General features: G+C 42.8%; 1 protein-coding gene across 7 annotated transcripts; it reads right to left on the bottom strand.

The window, feature by feature from the left end:
* Window positions 1-1,016: 1,016 nt before the first annotated feature.
* On the bottom strand, window positions 1,017-13,984 carry aifm1 (apoptosis inducing factor mitochondrion associated 1). 7 transcript variants are annotated; one of them, XM_075487966.1, is made up of 22 exons: window positions 13,738-13,984; window positions 12,218-12,348; window positions 11,762-11,882; window positions 11,608-11,631; window positions 11,101-11,226; window positions 9,692-9,763; window positions 8,883-8,954; window positions 8,616-8,690; window positions 8,456-8,524; window positions 7,945-8,063; window positions 7,732-7,862; window positions 6,515-6,605; window positions 6,212-6,296; window positions 6,061-6,137; window positions 5,719-5,827; window positions 5,522-5,629; window positions 5,339-5,427; window positions 5,126-5,266; window positions 4,826-4,968; window positions 2,770-2,894; window positions 1,509-1,696; window positions 1,017-1,423 (listed from the first exon to the last, which is right to left on the bottom strand). In XM_075487966.1, the coding sequence occupies exons 1-22, from the start codon at window positions 13,823-13,825 to the stop codon at window positions 1,352-1,354; spliced, it is 2,256 nt and encodes a 751-aa protein (XP_075344081.1). In that variant the 5' UTR covers window positions 13,826-13,984; the 3' UTR covers window positions 1,017-1,351. The 7 variants fall into 7 exon arrangements, with proteins under 7 accessions (XP_075344081.1, XP_075344083.1, XP_075344082.1 ...); XM_075487968.1 differs by having other exon boundaries at window positions 7,945-8,060; XM_075487967.1 differs by having other exon boundaries at window positions 8,616-8,687.
* Window positions 13,985-16,496: the final 2,512 nt, after the last annotated feature.

Raw genomic sequence — 16,496 nt, 5'->3', positions numbered from 1 at the left:
TTGAGAAGATCCGTTATTTAAAGATAAGGGAAAATATCTGGATGATCCTGCTTTACTCAAGTTAATGCAAATAAAAATACTTGAGTCATTATCAAATAATGAATAAACTGTTTAGAAAAGTCAAAGTTAATCTTCACATTAAAAAAAAACAACTTTATTAAGAAATTCTTATCTGCACATCTACAAATAGGCTCGGCACAGATTTTGCAAGCAAAATGGAAGACATTAAGTTTAAAATAATTCACATGCAACATCTTCTTTTTAGTGTCACTACACATCTTTATGTTATTCATCTTTAGCAGGACTGTCAGATATTTCTCATATAATTATCATGTCTCAAAATCTCTAGACAAATTCAAATACAAATGTGGAAACTCATGTTTATTCCTCCATACAGAGGAGGCGGCAGTTCAGCCATTTACTCATGTAAAATTAATGTCAAAGGACACGATGGGATGTTATGGCGGCACGTGTTTGCCTCACACTTGAAAGCCCCTTCCACACTTTGCTCTGGAGACCACAGTGTCAAATGTGATCAAGAATGTGTGAGAAAAATAAGACACGAGAGCCATCATAATAACAAGAAGCCCCCTAAGTGAGGAAAAGAAGAAAAAACATTTCTGCATGCCTGCTCATTTTCACCCCCGGACAGGGAAAGTAGGCCAAGCTTAATTTCCTAGGGTGCACATACGTACTTTCACACCCTGGAAAATACACTTATCAGGTTCTCTATTTGCATGATTGCCTTTCCCCATTTAAACCACCAACAAATGTGTGCAGCCAAGGTCAGATGATCAATGCTAACTCAGTCAGTCTGAAGGCTGAAGCACTGCAGGTTGCATGTGTTATCATAGGAAATCTGCCAAGCAGCACACTGATTAAAATGCTTCGGGACAGATGATCTGAAGCACACAGACTTTAACAACTATCAAAACAGTCCCATCTCAGAATGCAGGTCAGCTTATCTGCCTATAACTGCTATTTACTTGAGGCATAACAGAAAATAATGGGTTCACTCAGATTTAAAAATAGCTTTTATTGCAGCTTTTCTTAGAAACAAGCTGCTCTGATCACACAGAGGGAAACATCGTAGCCTGGAGGGGGGAAGCAGAGAGACAATCACACAAATGGTGGTGGAGGGGAGGTGAGATGGTGCCTTCTTCTGAACAAAACAAACAAAACAAGAACAAACAGCGCAGCAGATACAAATACGAAAATATTTCAGTGACATAATTTACATTGATCCTCCCATTTGGTTTGCATGAAAACTTGTTTCTTAATGAATGTGGCAATCACTGCCAGAGTTCAGTCTTCACATGAAGCCGAACTCGCTCCCTGAGCCTCCGCCACCTTAATCCTCGTGGATGTTGAACAGTTTGGCCACTTCATTCAGATCTGCATGTTCTTCTCCATCCTTGATTATCTACAAATGAACACGTAAAAAGTTAACAGTAACCAAATCTGTTATTTGTTCCTTACGATTAGACAAATAAAATAACAGTCCTTACCTTCCTTGCAATGGGCATTCTGTTGAATACGTTCCACAGGATAATGCCGACAACCACTTTGTCTCTCAGGTAAAAGATTACTCCTTTTCCGTACTCGTCTCTGTGTTGCACGGTGGGAGTGGGTGTTACAGAGACCACTGGGCTGGTGGCCGTGTCCTCCGTTTCACTCTCCGAGCGGATTCCAGTACCTGCAACACGTTCAAGGAAAAAAAACTTTATTTAATCCGTTGTTCTTAAAGTCTCAGCTTTTCTTTATTTTAAAGCATCAGCACCCGTGTAATGCTTCAAAGTTCAGTTCAAGAGTGTCGCAACAGAGCAGCAGAGTCCAAAGAGTACAAATGAAACCTAACTTGGAGAACCTCCAGAAGCTCGTATGTAGAATCAGAATCGGGTTTATTGCCAAGTAGGTTTGCACTTACAAGGAATTTGACTTAGTGTATGGATATATATACAGATGCATTCAGCTCAACAGATCTGGTCTTCTCCTCTCATGCCAGGTGGAATGACACTGTTGTGCTAGCTAAGCGGTTTCTGCAGTAGGGCTGGTCATTGGTCTCTGATGGTATGCCGCTGCCCTTGACTTGCACGTACTGACATACAGCAACATTTTAAAGGTCAGCCACTGCTGCAGGATAGTATGTAGCTGTACGTGCCGATTCTACAGCAGTGAGCTGCCGTCCTCAGATTCACGCTGCTGATTGTCAACTCTTAAATTGTGATTCGACTAGCATAGTAATAGGGTCCAAGTGTAAAGCTGTTTGATGAACCTCGGCAGACTGTTTAAGTGATAGCTGAACGTCTGAGCCATCTCACCAAATAGTTTCAGTTTTATAAACACATTTATAGATCAAGAATTACACAATAACTGATGTGACAGTTTGATTCGAGTGCACAACAATGAAGTGGCAGAGGCCACATAAATGTTTGCAACGTTTAACAACAAGCAGCATACCATCCAAGAGTAGCAGCTGACCACAGTACATGTCTTCAGATGACAAAAGAACTGGCAGAGGAGGCTGAGAAGGAAGGACAATTGCTAGGGAAAGAGCACCTAACCCAGTGGTTCACTAACTTTCTCTGCGGGGCCCTCCTTTGGTACATAAGAAATTTTTTGCGCCCCGCTTGGTGACTTTTTGCAGAGTCATCAAGTTAATTGAAACCATGTGCATAGCACAGGGAAGTATTAACTCCTCCGCTACTGTGTGCGGCTTTTTACACTGCGCCACTCGGTAGGCAACTTTATATGAGAGAGTGCTCCGACCTGACTTTTCCGTAGCAGCTCGAGGTGTGTCCTTGGCGGTGGCTTTTGCAAACACTCCGACTGTTGGAAGGCTGCTGTCAACGATCCCGATAGCCTCATAGCCAACATCAGGACCCAGGTCACTCCTGAAAGGAAACGCACATGATCTCCGAGCACTCACCAACGTAGTCATTTCAAAACTGACTTAATGGATTCATCACACCTCTGCTAGAAATAGCTAAACATTAGCTCATCTTGTTTTAAGGTATGACTGTAATGGGGGTCAGGGGACAAACCAAAATTTTTTCACTCATTGTCTCATGGAGTTTCCTCTCTCTATTTCTATGATCAATTTCCCCGAGATAGACGGCAAAGAGCTTGTAAAATGTCCGCTTGTAACTTCCTTTGACAAAAGCAGAAATAGGCTCCCTCAGCCTTTGAACAAAGCCTTGTGTTGTTTTACAGTTTGTTTGCATTTCTGCAACACGCCTCTGGCTAAGAAAGAAGAGGACCAACAACAAGGGAGGCAAAGACAAAATGTCAATGGATCAACAGCTGTCCGTGTTGCACGGCAGTGTGGGGGCTATACCACTGAGGCTGCCATCATGCTATCCACTCAGGACTGCACAGTCCAGAGCAGCTGTCATCCAGGATAATGTGCATGTTTCCATAGGACTGCTCTGGCCTAGTTTAAACTCCACCGTGGTATACTGACCCCTTTACAGCTTACTTATCAGTTAGAATGAAAATCATTTTTGGGCCTTTCTGCAGGCGACAGAAGACATAAGAAGACACAGATGAGGGTCAGTAAGTACTACATGTGAGGCAATGTTTGCCCCAAGCTAGGGATGGTAGAACTGTTCATGCGGACATGTGGAGCTAGATCGCACAGAAGGCGAGATCCAGAAACCATCCAAACCAAGACTTTTTACTGTATTTGTTATTTTAATGAGCTGAATGTATGATCTTTTTTTTTTTCTTCTCATTTCTCTGCTGATTTGCTTGCTGGGTTCTAACATCCTTTACAGGCTTTTTAAATATTTTAGATTTAGTGGTATCTAAGACTTCAGATCAATCATGCATGTTCATCTGAATGGTAAAAGAATTGCATCTGAGACATTTGCTGAATTGTGCATGCTGCCCCACCACTTACTTAGAAATGCAACCAGAGCAATCAACAATTCAGACGGGATCTTGCCATCCCAAATACCTTCCCTCATTTCCACTTCCAACTTAGGTGCCATTTATACTAATCTGTTTCTATATCGTTTCTATCGCGGATGCACAGTCCATTTACATTAAAATACTGGAATACGACTTCATAGGTGGAAGGATTCAAAGACGCCGGAGCCCACGTAAGCATTCGCATACGATGCTGATTTTAGCAGTTGTAAACGGGGAGAAACGAGGATCCGCAGTGCTGAGCTCTAGCTACTGTGGACGTACTCCTCCCTGATTCGCTAGGCTGGTATCGTTGGTCATGTGACTTGAGTGCTGGGAAACTAAAAACAAACAGGCGTGCTTCACTTCAGTTACACACTTCCTTTCTAGTCGTGTCATCGAGAAGAATATGGAAATCATGGACAACCACGATCAGCATGGGAGCCTGCTCCATGTCCTACTGCTGGTAGTACGCTGTGCACAACAATAGGTGGCAAGGAGGCGCCAGATTCAACAAGCTTTTATAATGAGAACCCAGCCACTGCAGCAACGCAAGCCGTACATGGAGCGCCGCTTTTGGGTTAGACCGGGAAGAAGCAGCGCATGGTGGGACAATTTCGTGGACCAAGTTGTTGTCGCCGAAAAATAAATAATAAAGCATAATAAATAATAAAGCAAGGGCAATCATGTGATGTGATGGCTGATTAGTCATGTGACTAGCGAATCAGCCGATCCCCGTTTGTGTGTAAATGTAAATAGTTTGCAAGACGCCGACACGAAGAAATGGTGAAATGAATTAATGTAAACAGAGCCTTAGTTTCATGGCTTGCAGCCTGAAGACTCATTTGGAAAATGGTTTTCAATCCGAGATCCAAGGAAACCACACTTTATAAAGCAGAAACAGTCTAATCCTCACCAGAACATAGACTGATGCCAGTAGGGTTTGTTTGCTCCCGTCATGTTCTCTCCTGCTAGTCTCCCACTCACAACGGCGTGATCGTGGTGCTCCACTCGCCTGCGGCCCAGTCTGATGTCATAGAAACACGCAGCATCTCCTGCCTAATTGGAAAAAAAAAAAAAAAAAAAAAAGAGGAGATTGAGATTATCGAGTATGGATTGAAAGAGTGAAGCTATCTTTCCAAGCAAAGAGTGTGTTTGGAGTAAACGCTGAACTAAAATGAGCACTCGGGTTCATTTTCAGAAGCTGGAAACTTACCACCCAAATATTGGACCGAGCTTGCAGCTCTGCATTGACTCGATAGCCACCAAAGTCCGAGTCCACCTCCAGACCTGCTGACTTAGCGAGGTCCACATTTGGCTCCAGGCCAACGGCAGCAACAATGTGATCGGTTTTCACCTGCAATATGACGTGCAACATAATCAGTAAGCTTCCAAGTCTTTCTCATTCCCTGGTTAGATTAGAACTTACCAATCGGCCATCCTTCAGTTGGATTTCTAACTTATCATCTTTGCAGCTCACAGATTTCACCAACGCCTCCGAGATGACTTTCACACCCTCTGGAAGAACAAAGACAGAAGAAACGATTAGAAAGGTAAGGAAAATCTCTTTTCTTGCAGCCGCTTAACCAGCTGTACAGAACCAAAGCCGAACCTCTCTTGACTTTTTCTGTTGTCCAGTTGCTCAGATACTCAGGAAGCACTTTTCCCATGTTGCCTTTCTCTGGGTACATCTGTATCACCTCCAATCCAGTCTCAGTTGCTAAAAAAAGGGAAAGATGATGAGTGAGAACTATGAAACAAGTTCACCCTGTTATAAATAAACATCCGTTTGATTTATTCTAGTCTCACCCCTCCTCCCAAGGGCACAGGCCAGCTCGCTGCCCAGGAAGCCACCTCCGACGATTGTGATGGAGTTTACGTTTCTTGACACCTTATCCAATGCTTTGAAGTCCTCAATCTGTAAGTGGTAAATCTAAGATTACTCTTTTCTCTGACAGATTTAACTTTTTATAAAGGCTTAGCCATCTTTTTTTGTATTCAACTTGACAAATTGTTTGCATTTTAGAGCTTAAGACTATATGTAAATAATAACGTAAACTGATTTGAATACAAACATTTTCAGGCAAGCAGCCAAAACAAAAAGTCCCAAAGTGAAACACAGCTAGCACCCCCTTGTGGCTAAACACAGACCTTGCGGAACAAAGTTGTCCTCTGCTTCACTTCCTCTCCTGCTCTTTCGATGACCTGTAGATTTCGTGGAATACCACCTGAGGACAAAGGTCCAAATCAGATTCCAACAGATTTGAGCCACACAAGGTAATCAAAAATAAAGGCGGCCTACCTGTAGCAATCAAACACTTGTCGTATGAAATCTCGGTATCGTCATCCAGTTTTACTTTGTTCCCCCTCACATCCATATAAACCACCTAAAATAGATTAAATTTGTCGTGTATTTTACTAACACAAGTAGTTTCTCTTTAAAACACTGCAAAATAAATAAAAGGGCAACAAGAAACAGAACTATGGGTTTTCAGGTGGAACGAGCAGTTGAGTGGGGGGCCTCACACAGCATGTGGCCATTTGCTGCATATCGTCCCCCTCCCTCTTTAAGGAAAAGGTCACTAAAAAAGAAGAATAAACCAACCTTTTTGCTTGTGAGAACAGCCACCCCCCCATTTTCTGTACTTTCCAAATTTTCAGGATTGATGTAGAATGATGGCGGCTGGAAGTAGATACTGTTGGAAAAATAAAAAAAGTGTTACTTCACTTCCTTTTTAAGTTAATACTTAATGGTTCTTATGATGACAGCCAGTAAGTCTTATGAGAAAAAGAATAACTAGAAATCTTTATAAAGCACAAATTCGACTTCATATTATGACAACACCATGTTGTAAATACATGACTTGGCATCTGCTGAACTTCAAAAGTCCAAAACCTAAGAGTGACCCGATGGCTGAGTCCATCTTTTATCAGTCGATCCCAAAATGTAGTAAAAATCTAACGGGATGTTTAGAGCAGGTTAAATGTTCACAAATGAAAGCTGCAGTTACGTAATAAAAGATGAGAGGTCGCAGGATAGGACAGTCTGAAGCTAATAAAGAAAGACAAACAGCGAGCTAAAATTATCCAAGATGGGAGGAATGGAGGCGGTGAGGCTGAATAAGCTATCCATCCATCCATCCATCCATCATCTTCCGCTGGTCCGGGGATCGGGTCGCGGGGGCAGCAGCTTGAGCAGAGAGACCCAGACGTCCCTGTCCCCGGCCACTTCCTCCAGCTCTTCTTGGGGGACCCCGAGGCGTTCCCAGGCCAGCCGAGAAACATAGTCTCTCCAACGTGTCCTGGGTCTTCCCCGGGGCCTCCTCCCAGTGGGACGGGCCGGAACACCTCACCGGGGAGGCGTCCAGGAGGCATTCTCACCAGATGCCCGAGCCACCTCATCTGACTCCTCTCGATGCGGAGGAGCAGTGGTTCTACTCCGAGCCCCTCCCGGATGACCGAGCTTCTCACCCTATCTCTAAGGGAGAGCCCAGACACCCTGTGGAGGAAACTCATTTCGGCCGCTTGTATTCGCGATCTCATTCTTTCGGTCACTGCCCACAGCTCGTGACCATAGGTGAGGGTAGGAACATAGATTGACCGGTAAATCGAGAGCTTCGCCTTCTGGCTCAGCTCCTTCTTCACCACGACGGGCCGGTGCAGAGCCCGCATCACTGCAGACGCCGCACCGATCCGCCTGTCAATCTCCTGCTCCATTCGTCCCTCACTCGTAAACAAGACCCCGAGATACTTGAACTCCTCCACTTGGGGAAGGATCTCATTCCCGAATAAGCTGAATAAGCTTAAAGACTTTAAACACACCTTCTTTCTTTTCCATTCCACTGTTTGAAACGCAGTGTTTCCGGTACACTGGGATCATCAGCGAACCATAGCTCTTTAGAAAGAGGTGGTCTCATGTACGGAAGGTCTGGCTCATCAGTCACAATCAGTACCTGATAGCAAAAAGGATCAAAAACTCAGCTCCAACAATGAAGATCGTACAGTATTCAGAGTGAATTTAAAGGCTTGACTGACCTTGGCACCGGGGTCTCTGGCTCGAATAGATCGGGCAGCAGCGAAGGAGGCAGTACCTCCACCAATAAGGAGGTAGGGGGCGTGTTGGGGCACCTTGACAGAGGCAGGAGTGGAGTCTGCTGGAGTTTGTGAGGAAGAGTAAGCAAGAGCAAGAGAGGGTGAAAGACACAGTAGCGAGAGTAAGACAGAGAGAGAAAGACACAAGAAAGAAGACACAATCAGTGCATGATCCCATTAGTGCCCTGACACCATTACTGACACCAACACACCAAACGGACCTGCTAAACAAAAGACGTTAAGTTTACTTAAGTGAGATTAACCTTTATCATTATAAGAAACCCAAAATATGTGAAAAAGACACGAGCAGGCAGGAGAAGAGCTGTAATGAGAACATGTGAACAGTGTAAAGAGGAGAGAAGGTGTTTGAGATTAACTTTATCAGAATGGGAGAAAGTAAAGTGTAGTGTCGGCCCACTTCCCCTCTCCAACCCAAGCTGGACTGTGGTCTTACCACTCACTGCCACAACTTCTGGCTGAGGCTCGGGTGGCTCTGCTGCAGGGGGGTCTGCTGCTGCGGGTTCTGTTAGTATAACCGGATCATTAGAGTCAAAAGTAAGCCCTCAGATGTGGAACATCACTGCTTCCATGCACAGGTCTGATCGAGTGCTTACCACTCTCCACCACCGCTCCTGGGTCCGGCTCTATAAGCTCTGACGGGGACGGCTCGGAGGGTGCCGACGGTTCTGCTAGTAAGGTGGAAAACTTACATAAAAACCTCCATAGTTTTTATAGCCCACATGTTTGAATTGAACTCAAATGAATTTAACTTTAACCGAGCTGCAGTCTGTGTCTACTTCATGCTCAGAAGGATAAGTGGTAGAACTGTATCCAAAATGTCGATATTTTAAACAGAATCGAGATTTCTTGACCAATCTTACCCTCCTCAACTACAGGCACAGCAGCTGGTGTTGCTGCCTCTTCTGGTGGCGCTTCTACCACAGCTTCATCTGCTGTTGACGCAATCCAAAGTATGAGTTTAAATTAAACTATTAAGATATAAGAAGAGGGGAAAGATCACCAGGATCCATGCTTCTCCCAGTGAAATATTCCAAAGGGCATTCAAACTAAGATAATCCCAACAGGAAGCTGCCGAACGTGTGGTGAATTCCACAGAGATGCACATTCTGAACGTTTTATCAATGTGTGGGGATATTCCAATTACATGCTTCTGTTGGAAAAATAAAAAAAAAGTATCACTTCCTTTTTAAGTTAATACTTAATTGTTTTTATGATGACAGCCAGTAAGTCTTATGAGCAAAAGAAGAACTAGAAATCTTTATAAAGCACAAATTCTAGTTCATATTATGACAACACCGTGTTGTAAATACGTGACTCGGCATCTGCTGAACTTGAAAAGCCCAAAACCAAAGAGTGACCCGATGGCTGAGTCCATCTTTTATCAGTCGATCCCAATAACAGATTACAAAATGTAGTAAAAATCGAACGGGATGTTTAGAGCAGGTCAAATTATCACAAATGAAAGCTGCAGTCACGTAATAAAAGATGTTCTGCTAGTAAGGTGGAAAACTTACATTAAAACCTCCATAGTTTTTATAGCCCACATGTGGAATTTAACTTTAACCGAGCTGCAGTCTGTGTCTACTTCATGCTCAGAAGGATAAGTGGTAGAACTGTATCCAAAATGTCGATATTTTAAACAGCATCGAGATTTCATGACCAATCTTACCCTCCTCAACTACAGGCACAGCAGCTGGTGTTGCTGCCTCTTCTGGTGGCGCTTCTACCACAGCTTCATCTGCTGTTGATGCAATCCAAAGTATGAGTTTAAATTAAACTATTAAGATATAAGAAGAGGGGAAAGATCACCAGGATCCATGCTTCTCCCAGTGAAATATTCCAAAGGGCATTCAAACTAAGATAATCCCAACAGGAAGCTGCCGAACGTGTGGTGAATTCCACAAAGATGCACATTCTGAACGTTTTATCAATGTGTGGGGATATTCCAATTACATGCTTCCACATTAATGAGCAGCTGCCAGTTCTAAACAGTGACACATACAGTTAAAACATGTCCGTGCCCTTGAATGACAGTGTTACACAAGATATGACAGTCACAGAAAACGTCAGGTCAGATTCCGTTTCATAAAACAAATATGATGGCAAGTGAGCCAACATATTTGGAATAAATACAGACAAAGTTTAAACTATGTAACACGAGACAAGAGAAGGAAAGTTCCCGAGGCTGCAGTGAAACCTTAAAGAGTTTGTTTATAGCGTTAACGAGAAAAATAAACACATGCAACACAGAGGCAACGTCACAGTTCATGCAGTAACCCTGAAAGAATCTGCACATAAATAAAACTCACACAAACAAGATGCAAGTTTACAGTATCCAGGAGGCCTCCTGAATGCAACACGTCACAAAGCTGTGCTTTTAAACCAAATTGTTTTCCAGCATGCTTTTTTCACCCTTTTTTGGTAGTTCCTCATCTTTACCAGCTGGTGTCTCCATTTGCAACATCTACAGTCTTCAAAGAGTTATTAAGCCATGACTTTTTTTTTTTTTTTAATCCAACAATTAAGCCGTTTTCACACACGAACCGGAGTCCTGAAATGTTCTAGAGATGTTCCAGAGCGGTGGGATGCGAGGATGCCAAAGTCCACTGTGTTCTTGCAGAGATTTTCCAGCCAGTAAAATCTCCGGAACAACAACAAGGGACTTGATGTACGAACGTGTCGGCAACTGTTGCAGAGCATTTGCAGCCGCCGTGCGAGTGGTCGTGTGTGTGTGCGTTGGTAAGAGTTTGTCCTTTCGGCCGACTTATATTCTGCTTTCCACTCACTCCCGGCTATCGTGCAAACCAACACATACGTGCAGTACTCTTATGAAGACTAGAAGCCTCAAATGCTATTATCTCGTGCTGCTAAACAGCTGTTCTCCCACATCCCCTTCCTCCCATCTCCAGCAGAACGCCTCCTGCTGTGATGTGCTTGTGTGAACAGCAACATTGGAAAAAGTCCGGACCTTTCACCAGAAAATCTCTGGTGTTCGTGTGTGAAAACGTCTTTGATGCATACAGGAGGCATATATAAACATGCGTGTGTCAATAATATTAAAAAATGCATGCAAACAACCTGGAGGTGGTTCCGTTGTTTCACTGGGGGCTGCTGCTTCAGCATCGGGGGCTGCAGCCTCAGCTGGAGGGCTCGGCTCCTCTGGTGAAGGTGTCACCTCAGGCTCAGGCTCTGGTGAAGGGACGGCTGAAAGAGAAGTGAACAGACTTTTAAAACCATAAGTCCACAAGCTTTGATGGTCACTTAATTGATTTTAAACCCATCCACTATTCAGTTCATTCTGAAGTGTGAATATGTGCTGTTTCCATGGGAATAAAGAGGAAGCTGAACCATGTGATGCAGAATCAGCTGATTCAAAGTCTGCTTTTTGACCACATCACCTCAAACTAGCATTTGAAAACACACATATTTCAATCAAAAGAGTGACACTGAGGTTTGGAGCTTCTTTGCTCGACTCTAATCATTTACGGTTCAGTTTCACAACTTCTTAATAACATGGTTGTAATTTGACCTGTAGCACATGAAACCATTACACTTCCACTAGGACATGACAAAGAAATCACTCACCCTCAGTTTCAGTGGCTTCTACTGCTAAAACACAAAAATAGGTCAAATTGTGAGACACAAAACATGAATGTATTAACATTTCTCAGCAGAACTGAGATCAGCTCAGAGGTGAAAGGTTCATCATCAACAGAATCGGTCTATAAAAACAGCTCACCTGAGGCCTCTGGCTGGACTTCTGTGGGTGATTGTTGTGCTAATGCTTTATGTTGTCTGGATTCAATTTCATCTATACGCTCCTGAAATCTCTTCTGGTCTCCTTTCAAGGTTAAAATTGCCTGAAAGAGTGAAAAAACAAAAAGGATTCATTGAGTCCTATCCGGTTCAACTACAAATTCCCAAAATCCAGTGTTGGCCATCATATGTAAACCACGAGTGATTAAAACTGACAAACAATGTTGTTTAACACTGGTTTGTAGATTCTTATCCACCATGCAGAGGTGCTATCTTTTTTTTTTTTTTTTTTTTTTTTAAATCAGGCCATATTTAACTTTGCTACATGTAAAACATGCCACTAACAAGGAGCCAGACTGATAATTAAGAGCCGTGACAACTTTTTGTCTAAATATCCATTCATGACACAACACTGTCAGAGCAGACAGAGCTTACTCACATATGTGATGCCACCGACGAAAGTTGCTCCAACCAGGAGGGCGTATTTTAAGTTGTCCCCTCCAAACCCCTGCGGCCCAGTGGACATGTGAGCCGCTGGCACACACGTTGGTATTCTGCCATTGTTCAACCCTGAAAACAACATGACAAACACCTGCATCACAGATCGAAGCTGCAGCACTTGTAATGAGGTTCTCAAATGCTACTTAAACAACGATGGCTAAAGTATAATTTCCTTCAGGATGTGTGACAGAGGCTGCCTTCGTAGGCCAGCAGGCTGCAAAGTGCGTCGGTGCACGCTGCAGTTAATGGGATGAGTGACAGAACAACAACAGGTTTTTGAAGACTGCCTGATAAGAGGTCATTTTTTAAACTGAAGCTGTCACAATCATGAAATTTCAAGTGTGGATCAACTCATCGTACAGATAACTGTGACTAACAACTGTCTTTTTCTGCTCAGTTGAAGTCACGACTGCCTTTCAAGGTTATAAAGCTCCTCTTTGTCGCTTGGCTTGAAACAACGTGCACCCAAGTGTTGTGATGAAGGAAAATGGATCTGGACTGAAATGTAGCTGGTTAAAATGTATTCATTTAGGGCACCCATATGAATAGTTGAAGGCATTCACCAATAGCAGAAGAAGTGGGCTGAAACTGTGGAAAGTAAGTCATTTCTGTCAGAGTTATCCACTTGTTTTTATGTAGGTGAAAGGAAACAACAAAGATCACCACCAGCTAACATGACTGCAGTTGACAAAGTTATATCACGAAAGCCGTATTTTATACTCATTGCATTCTGATGGATACTGGCATTAAAACTATTTTTCTAATATGAAATTAAAAGCATCGTCAAACATCCAGATTGAAGCGGGAATATTGACTTGACAAATTTTCAAATGATGGGAACAGCACACTCTGGTGCCAAGCTGGTGCCACATAACCCACTCTGCTGGTTAATGGGGTTGATTATAAATAGCACACACTTATACACACACGCATCAACTTTTCTCATGCACTATTTCCCACTGTTATAATAATGTTGCATGCTATGGTGAAGGATTATGTTGAGCCTGTATTTATACTCTCAAAGTCACACACAGTCCTCGTGAGAAAATTCGACCCATGTGAGTATGGGAAAAATGTTAACTGGTTACAGAGAATGGTGCAACACCTGTCAGAGACACACTGCAGGCCAGTATTGACTTAAGACATCAGATATACGTGTGCATTGGTGTTGTCTTTTGGTATTCTTCATTATAGTCCAGACTAAAGATTAAATGCAGTGTTGTTCAAATATGTTAGTTATAGAAATGGCTCTTAGGTAACGTCAACATTTGCTAATTAGCAAGTTAGCTTGCAATAAGAATACAAAGGTCGGGTTGGTTTAAGTGAGATAAGCTAACACGATTTAACACGGTCTGGTTTAATGGCATTACATCGCATAAAATCTCGCTTTAATTGATTAATGTTTGGATAGGGCCCGGTTAAGCGGAAAACAACTAGGCAACTACTTCGTTGACTTACCTGCTTTTCTCAGATTCTGCCGGCACACATTGGATGAGGCTCTAGCAAGAGGTGCAAGCTTTTTCCAAACAGTCCTACATTTCAGCATTGTGGCTCAGCTTTGCTGCAACAGCTCCCAGTCAACGAGCCGACAAGTCGGACAGAAAGCTAGTTACAGAAAATCGAGTCCAACGGCCAGTAAGCACTGACAACTAGCGGCTCCACACTACACGCCAAGGCCAGAGACAGGTCATACGTTGAAGGGGAGTGATGGGTAATTGTAGAGACTCTTTGAGTATGAAGATAGGTCGCAACTAAAGAGACATGCCTTTGGAAGAAAGATGGCGTTGCCGGTAACGCGTGAATTCGTAATGATTGAACCATACTTGGCAGTGTGTTTGTTTTTATTTTTGTGCTATGACATAAACAGAACACATTTGGAGTTATAATCAAGAGCTAGATAATTAACGGGATTAATACAGATATAAACCTGTTTCTGTACCGTTACGATGAGTGGTAGTTTTTGCTAGCTCTTTTTTTTTTTTCAAGGCTCTTTGGTGATGCGTTCTTCTTCTTGACATTTGTGCACATAAAGGCCATCTCCATGTGCTGCCGCCCCCTACAGGTTAGTATGAAACATTCACAGTTGCGAATGAAGGCTTCTCCAGGGAGGATTTTCAGAGAAAACATAACGGGGATATATGATGACGAAAAGAGGGGAACCGTCAATCTTAAAGAAGGTGTGTATATATACAAAAGACGTGATAAGAAATAAGAAGGGTTTTATTAAAAGTGTTTCACCCGATACACATGTGATAAATGCGGCAAAAGCGTTGCAGGCTGGGGTCTCGCAAATTTGTATCTTCAATTAAAACAAATGATAATAAAGAGGATGTATGAGGGGGTTGTATAGTATATATAGTATATGGTGTTGTTAATTATACATCCAATTTTTAACTGCATTTTCACTGAGTCATGATTCAAACCAGGTCTTGTTGTCGCCCACTGGTGGTTGATTAAGACATCTGAAACGAGACGAGATAGACACAGATTTCATCATTAGATGTGTTAATAAAATAACAAATACTAATAAAAAAGACAACTGGTCTTCATGAGACAAAAAAATTATTGTCATGATTCTTATGAGAATTTAGGTTGGCAAGATATATATAGACTCAAGAGCAGGCTGCTGCCAGCTTTCAGAAGGAGAACCAGTCAACATCACCAAGACAGATGCTAAAGGAGCCAAGAGTCTCAGGCAGGAAAAGCTGGACACCACGAGGATCTTGCAGGATCGTGTCCCACTTGTGGAAGAAGCTAATGAAACACAATGAGATGCTAACAACATACACTCACAAAGACTGGCTCACAGAAAGCAGCATCATCCTACAAAAGTTCATCACCATTAAACTACAATAACCTGCCTCTCCACAACACCTAAGCTCCTCTCTAGCATCACAGAAACTAAGCTCAGTATGTACTGTATGTTTCAGAATTTGATGAAATCCAAAACAGTTGATTCAAAACATCAGCTACTGGTTGCAGGAGAAATTGTCCAGTACCGAGATTAGTCAAATCAGTCTGAATGTCGCCAGAGAGCTGATGACTCAATGCCACAAGGATAGATCATCTGATAAAACACTGATCATGTTGAAAAAAAAAAAAAACAGTGTAGCTGTAAAAAAAACACAGGAAGCTAAACACCAGTAATTCTGAATAAAGCTAACAGCATATGAGAATACATATAGAAGAAGACCCTGCTGGATGAACTTATTAGAGAGTGCTTCAGGCAGCAGAAGACAGAGGTCATGACGATGTTTCATCTAAAGACAGAAGAAATGAGGAACAAAATTCTAATCTGATCATGGCAGCAAAAGAACAGGCCCTAAGCAATAAATCCAAAAAAGCACAGCAGATAAAGTGCAGGCTTTTGCACAGATATCCCTGAGACCGTACGACATATATCTGCTGGATGTGAGACTCTAGCAGGGACGACGCAGAATATAAGTCATATGTGAGTATCTGGGATTGCGTAAAAGAACATCTGTGCTGAGTATGGATTAGAATTCCTTCTGAGACTCACCAGACACATCCTGTGGGATTTTAAGATCCAGCCAGACGAGCAGCTGCTGGCCAACCAACCAGAAATGGTGGAGATGATGCAGAAGGTGAGGTTCTTTGTGGTTCCAGTTGTAAGGGAACCATTAGAGGCTGCTGCACACGGACAACAGAAGGGCTCCAGCATTCAGGTACATCATTTCAGGTCTTCGTCCAGGTTAATCCCAAAAAACTCCAAACTCCTTACTCTATTCTGCATCACATGTTCCTCCACATGTCCTTCACACAAGCACATGATATTTAATTAAAAAAACACTTTCAAAATATAGACTAGGTTTCTTGGCTGGCCTTGGAACGCCTCGGGGTCCCCCCAGAAGAGCTGGAGGAAGTGGCCGGGGACAGGGACGTCTGGGTCTCTCTGCTCAAGCTGCTGCCCCCGCGACCCGATCCCCGGACCAGCGGAAGATAATGGATGGATGGATGGATGGACTTTCAAAATATGGACAGTGACAAAATAAACATACCATAAAACTGCAAAACAAACAACGGATCCTTTGTTAAACACTTTAAAACGGAGCATCCGATGCATTCAACCACAGAGGAGGATGATAAAGAAAAGAAGAATAGCGATGTAAATAAAATGAAAATAAGAATAACTAAATGATGCCCTATAGATTCCTGTACAGTAGATGTGCTCTGACTTACTGAGCCAGTAAACATAT

The sequence above is a fragment of the Odontesthes bonariensis genome, chromosome 16 (assembly GCF_027942865.1).
Source record: "Odontesthes bonariensis isolate fOdoBon6 chromosome 16, fOdoBon6.hap1, whole genome shotgun sequence".
Lineage (NCBI taxonomy): Eukaryota > Metazoa > Chordata > Actinopteri > Atheriniformes > Atherinopsidae > Odontesthes > Odontesthes bonariensis.
Note: the sequence above shows the minus strand (reverse complement) of the source record. Positions and strands in the feature narration are given on the sequence as shown.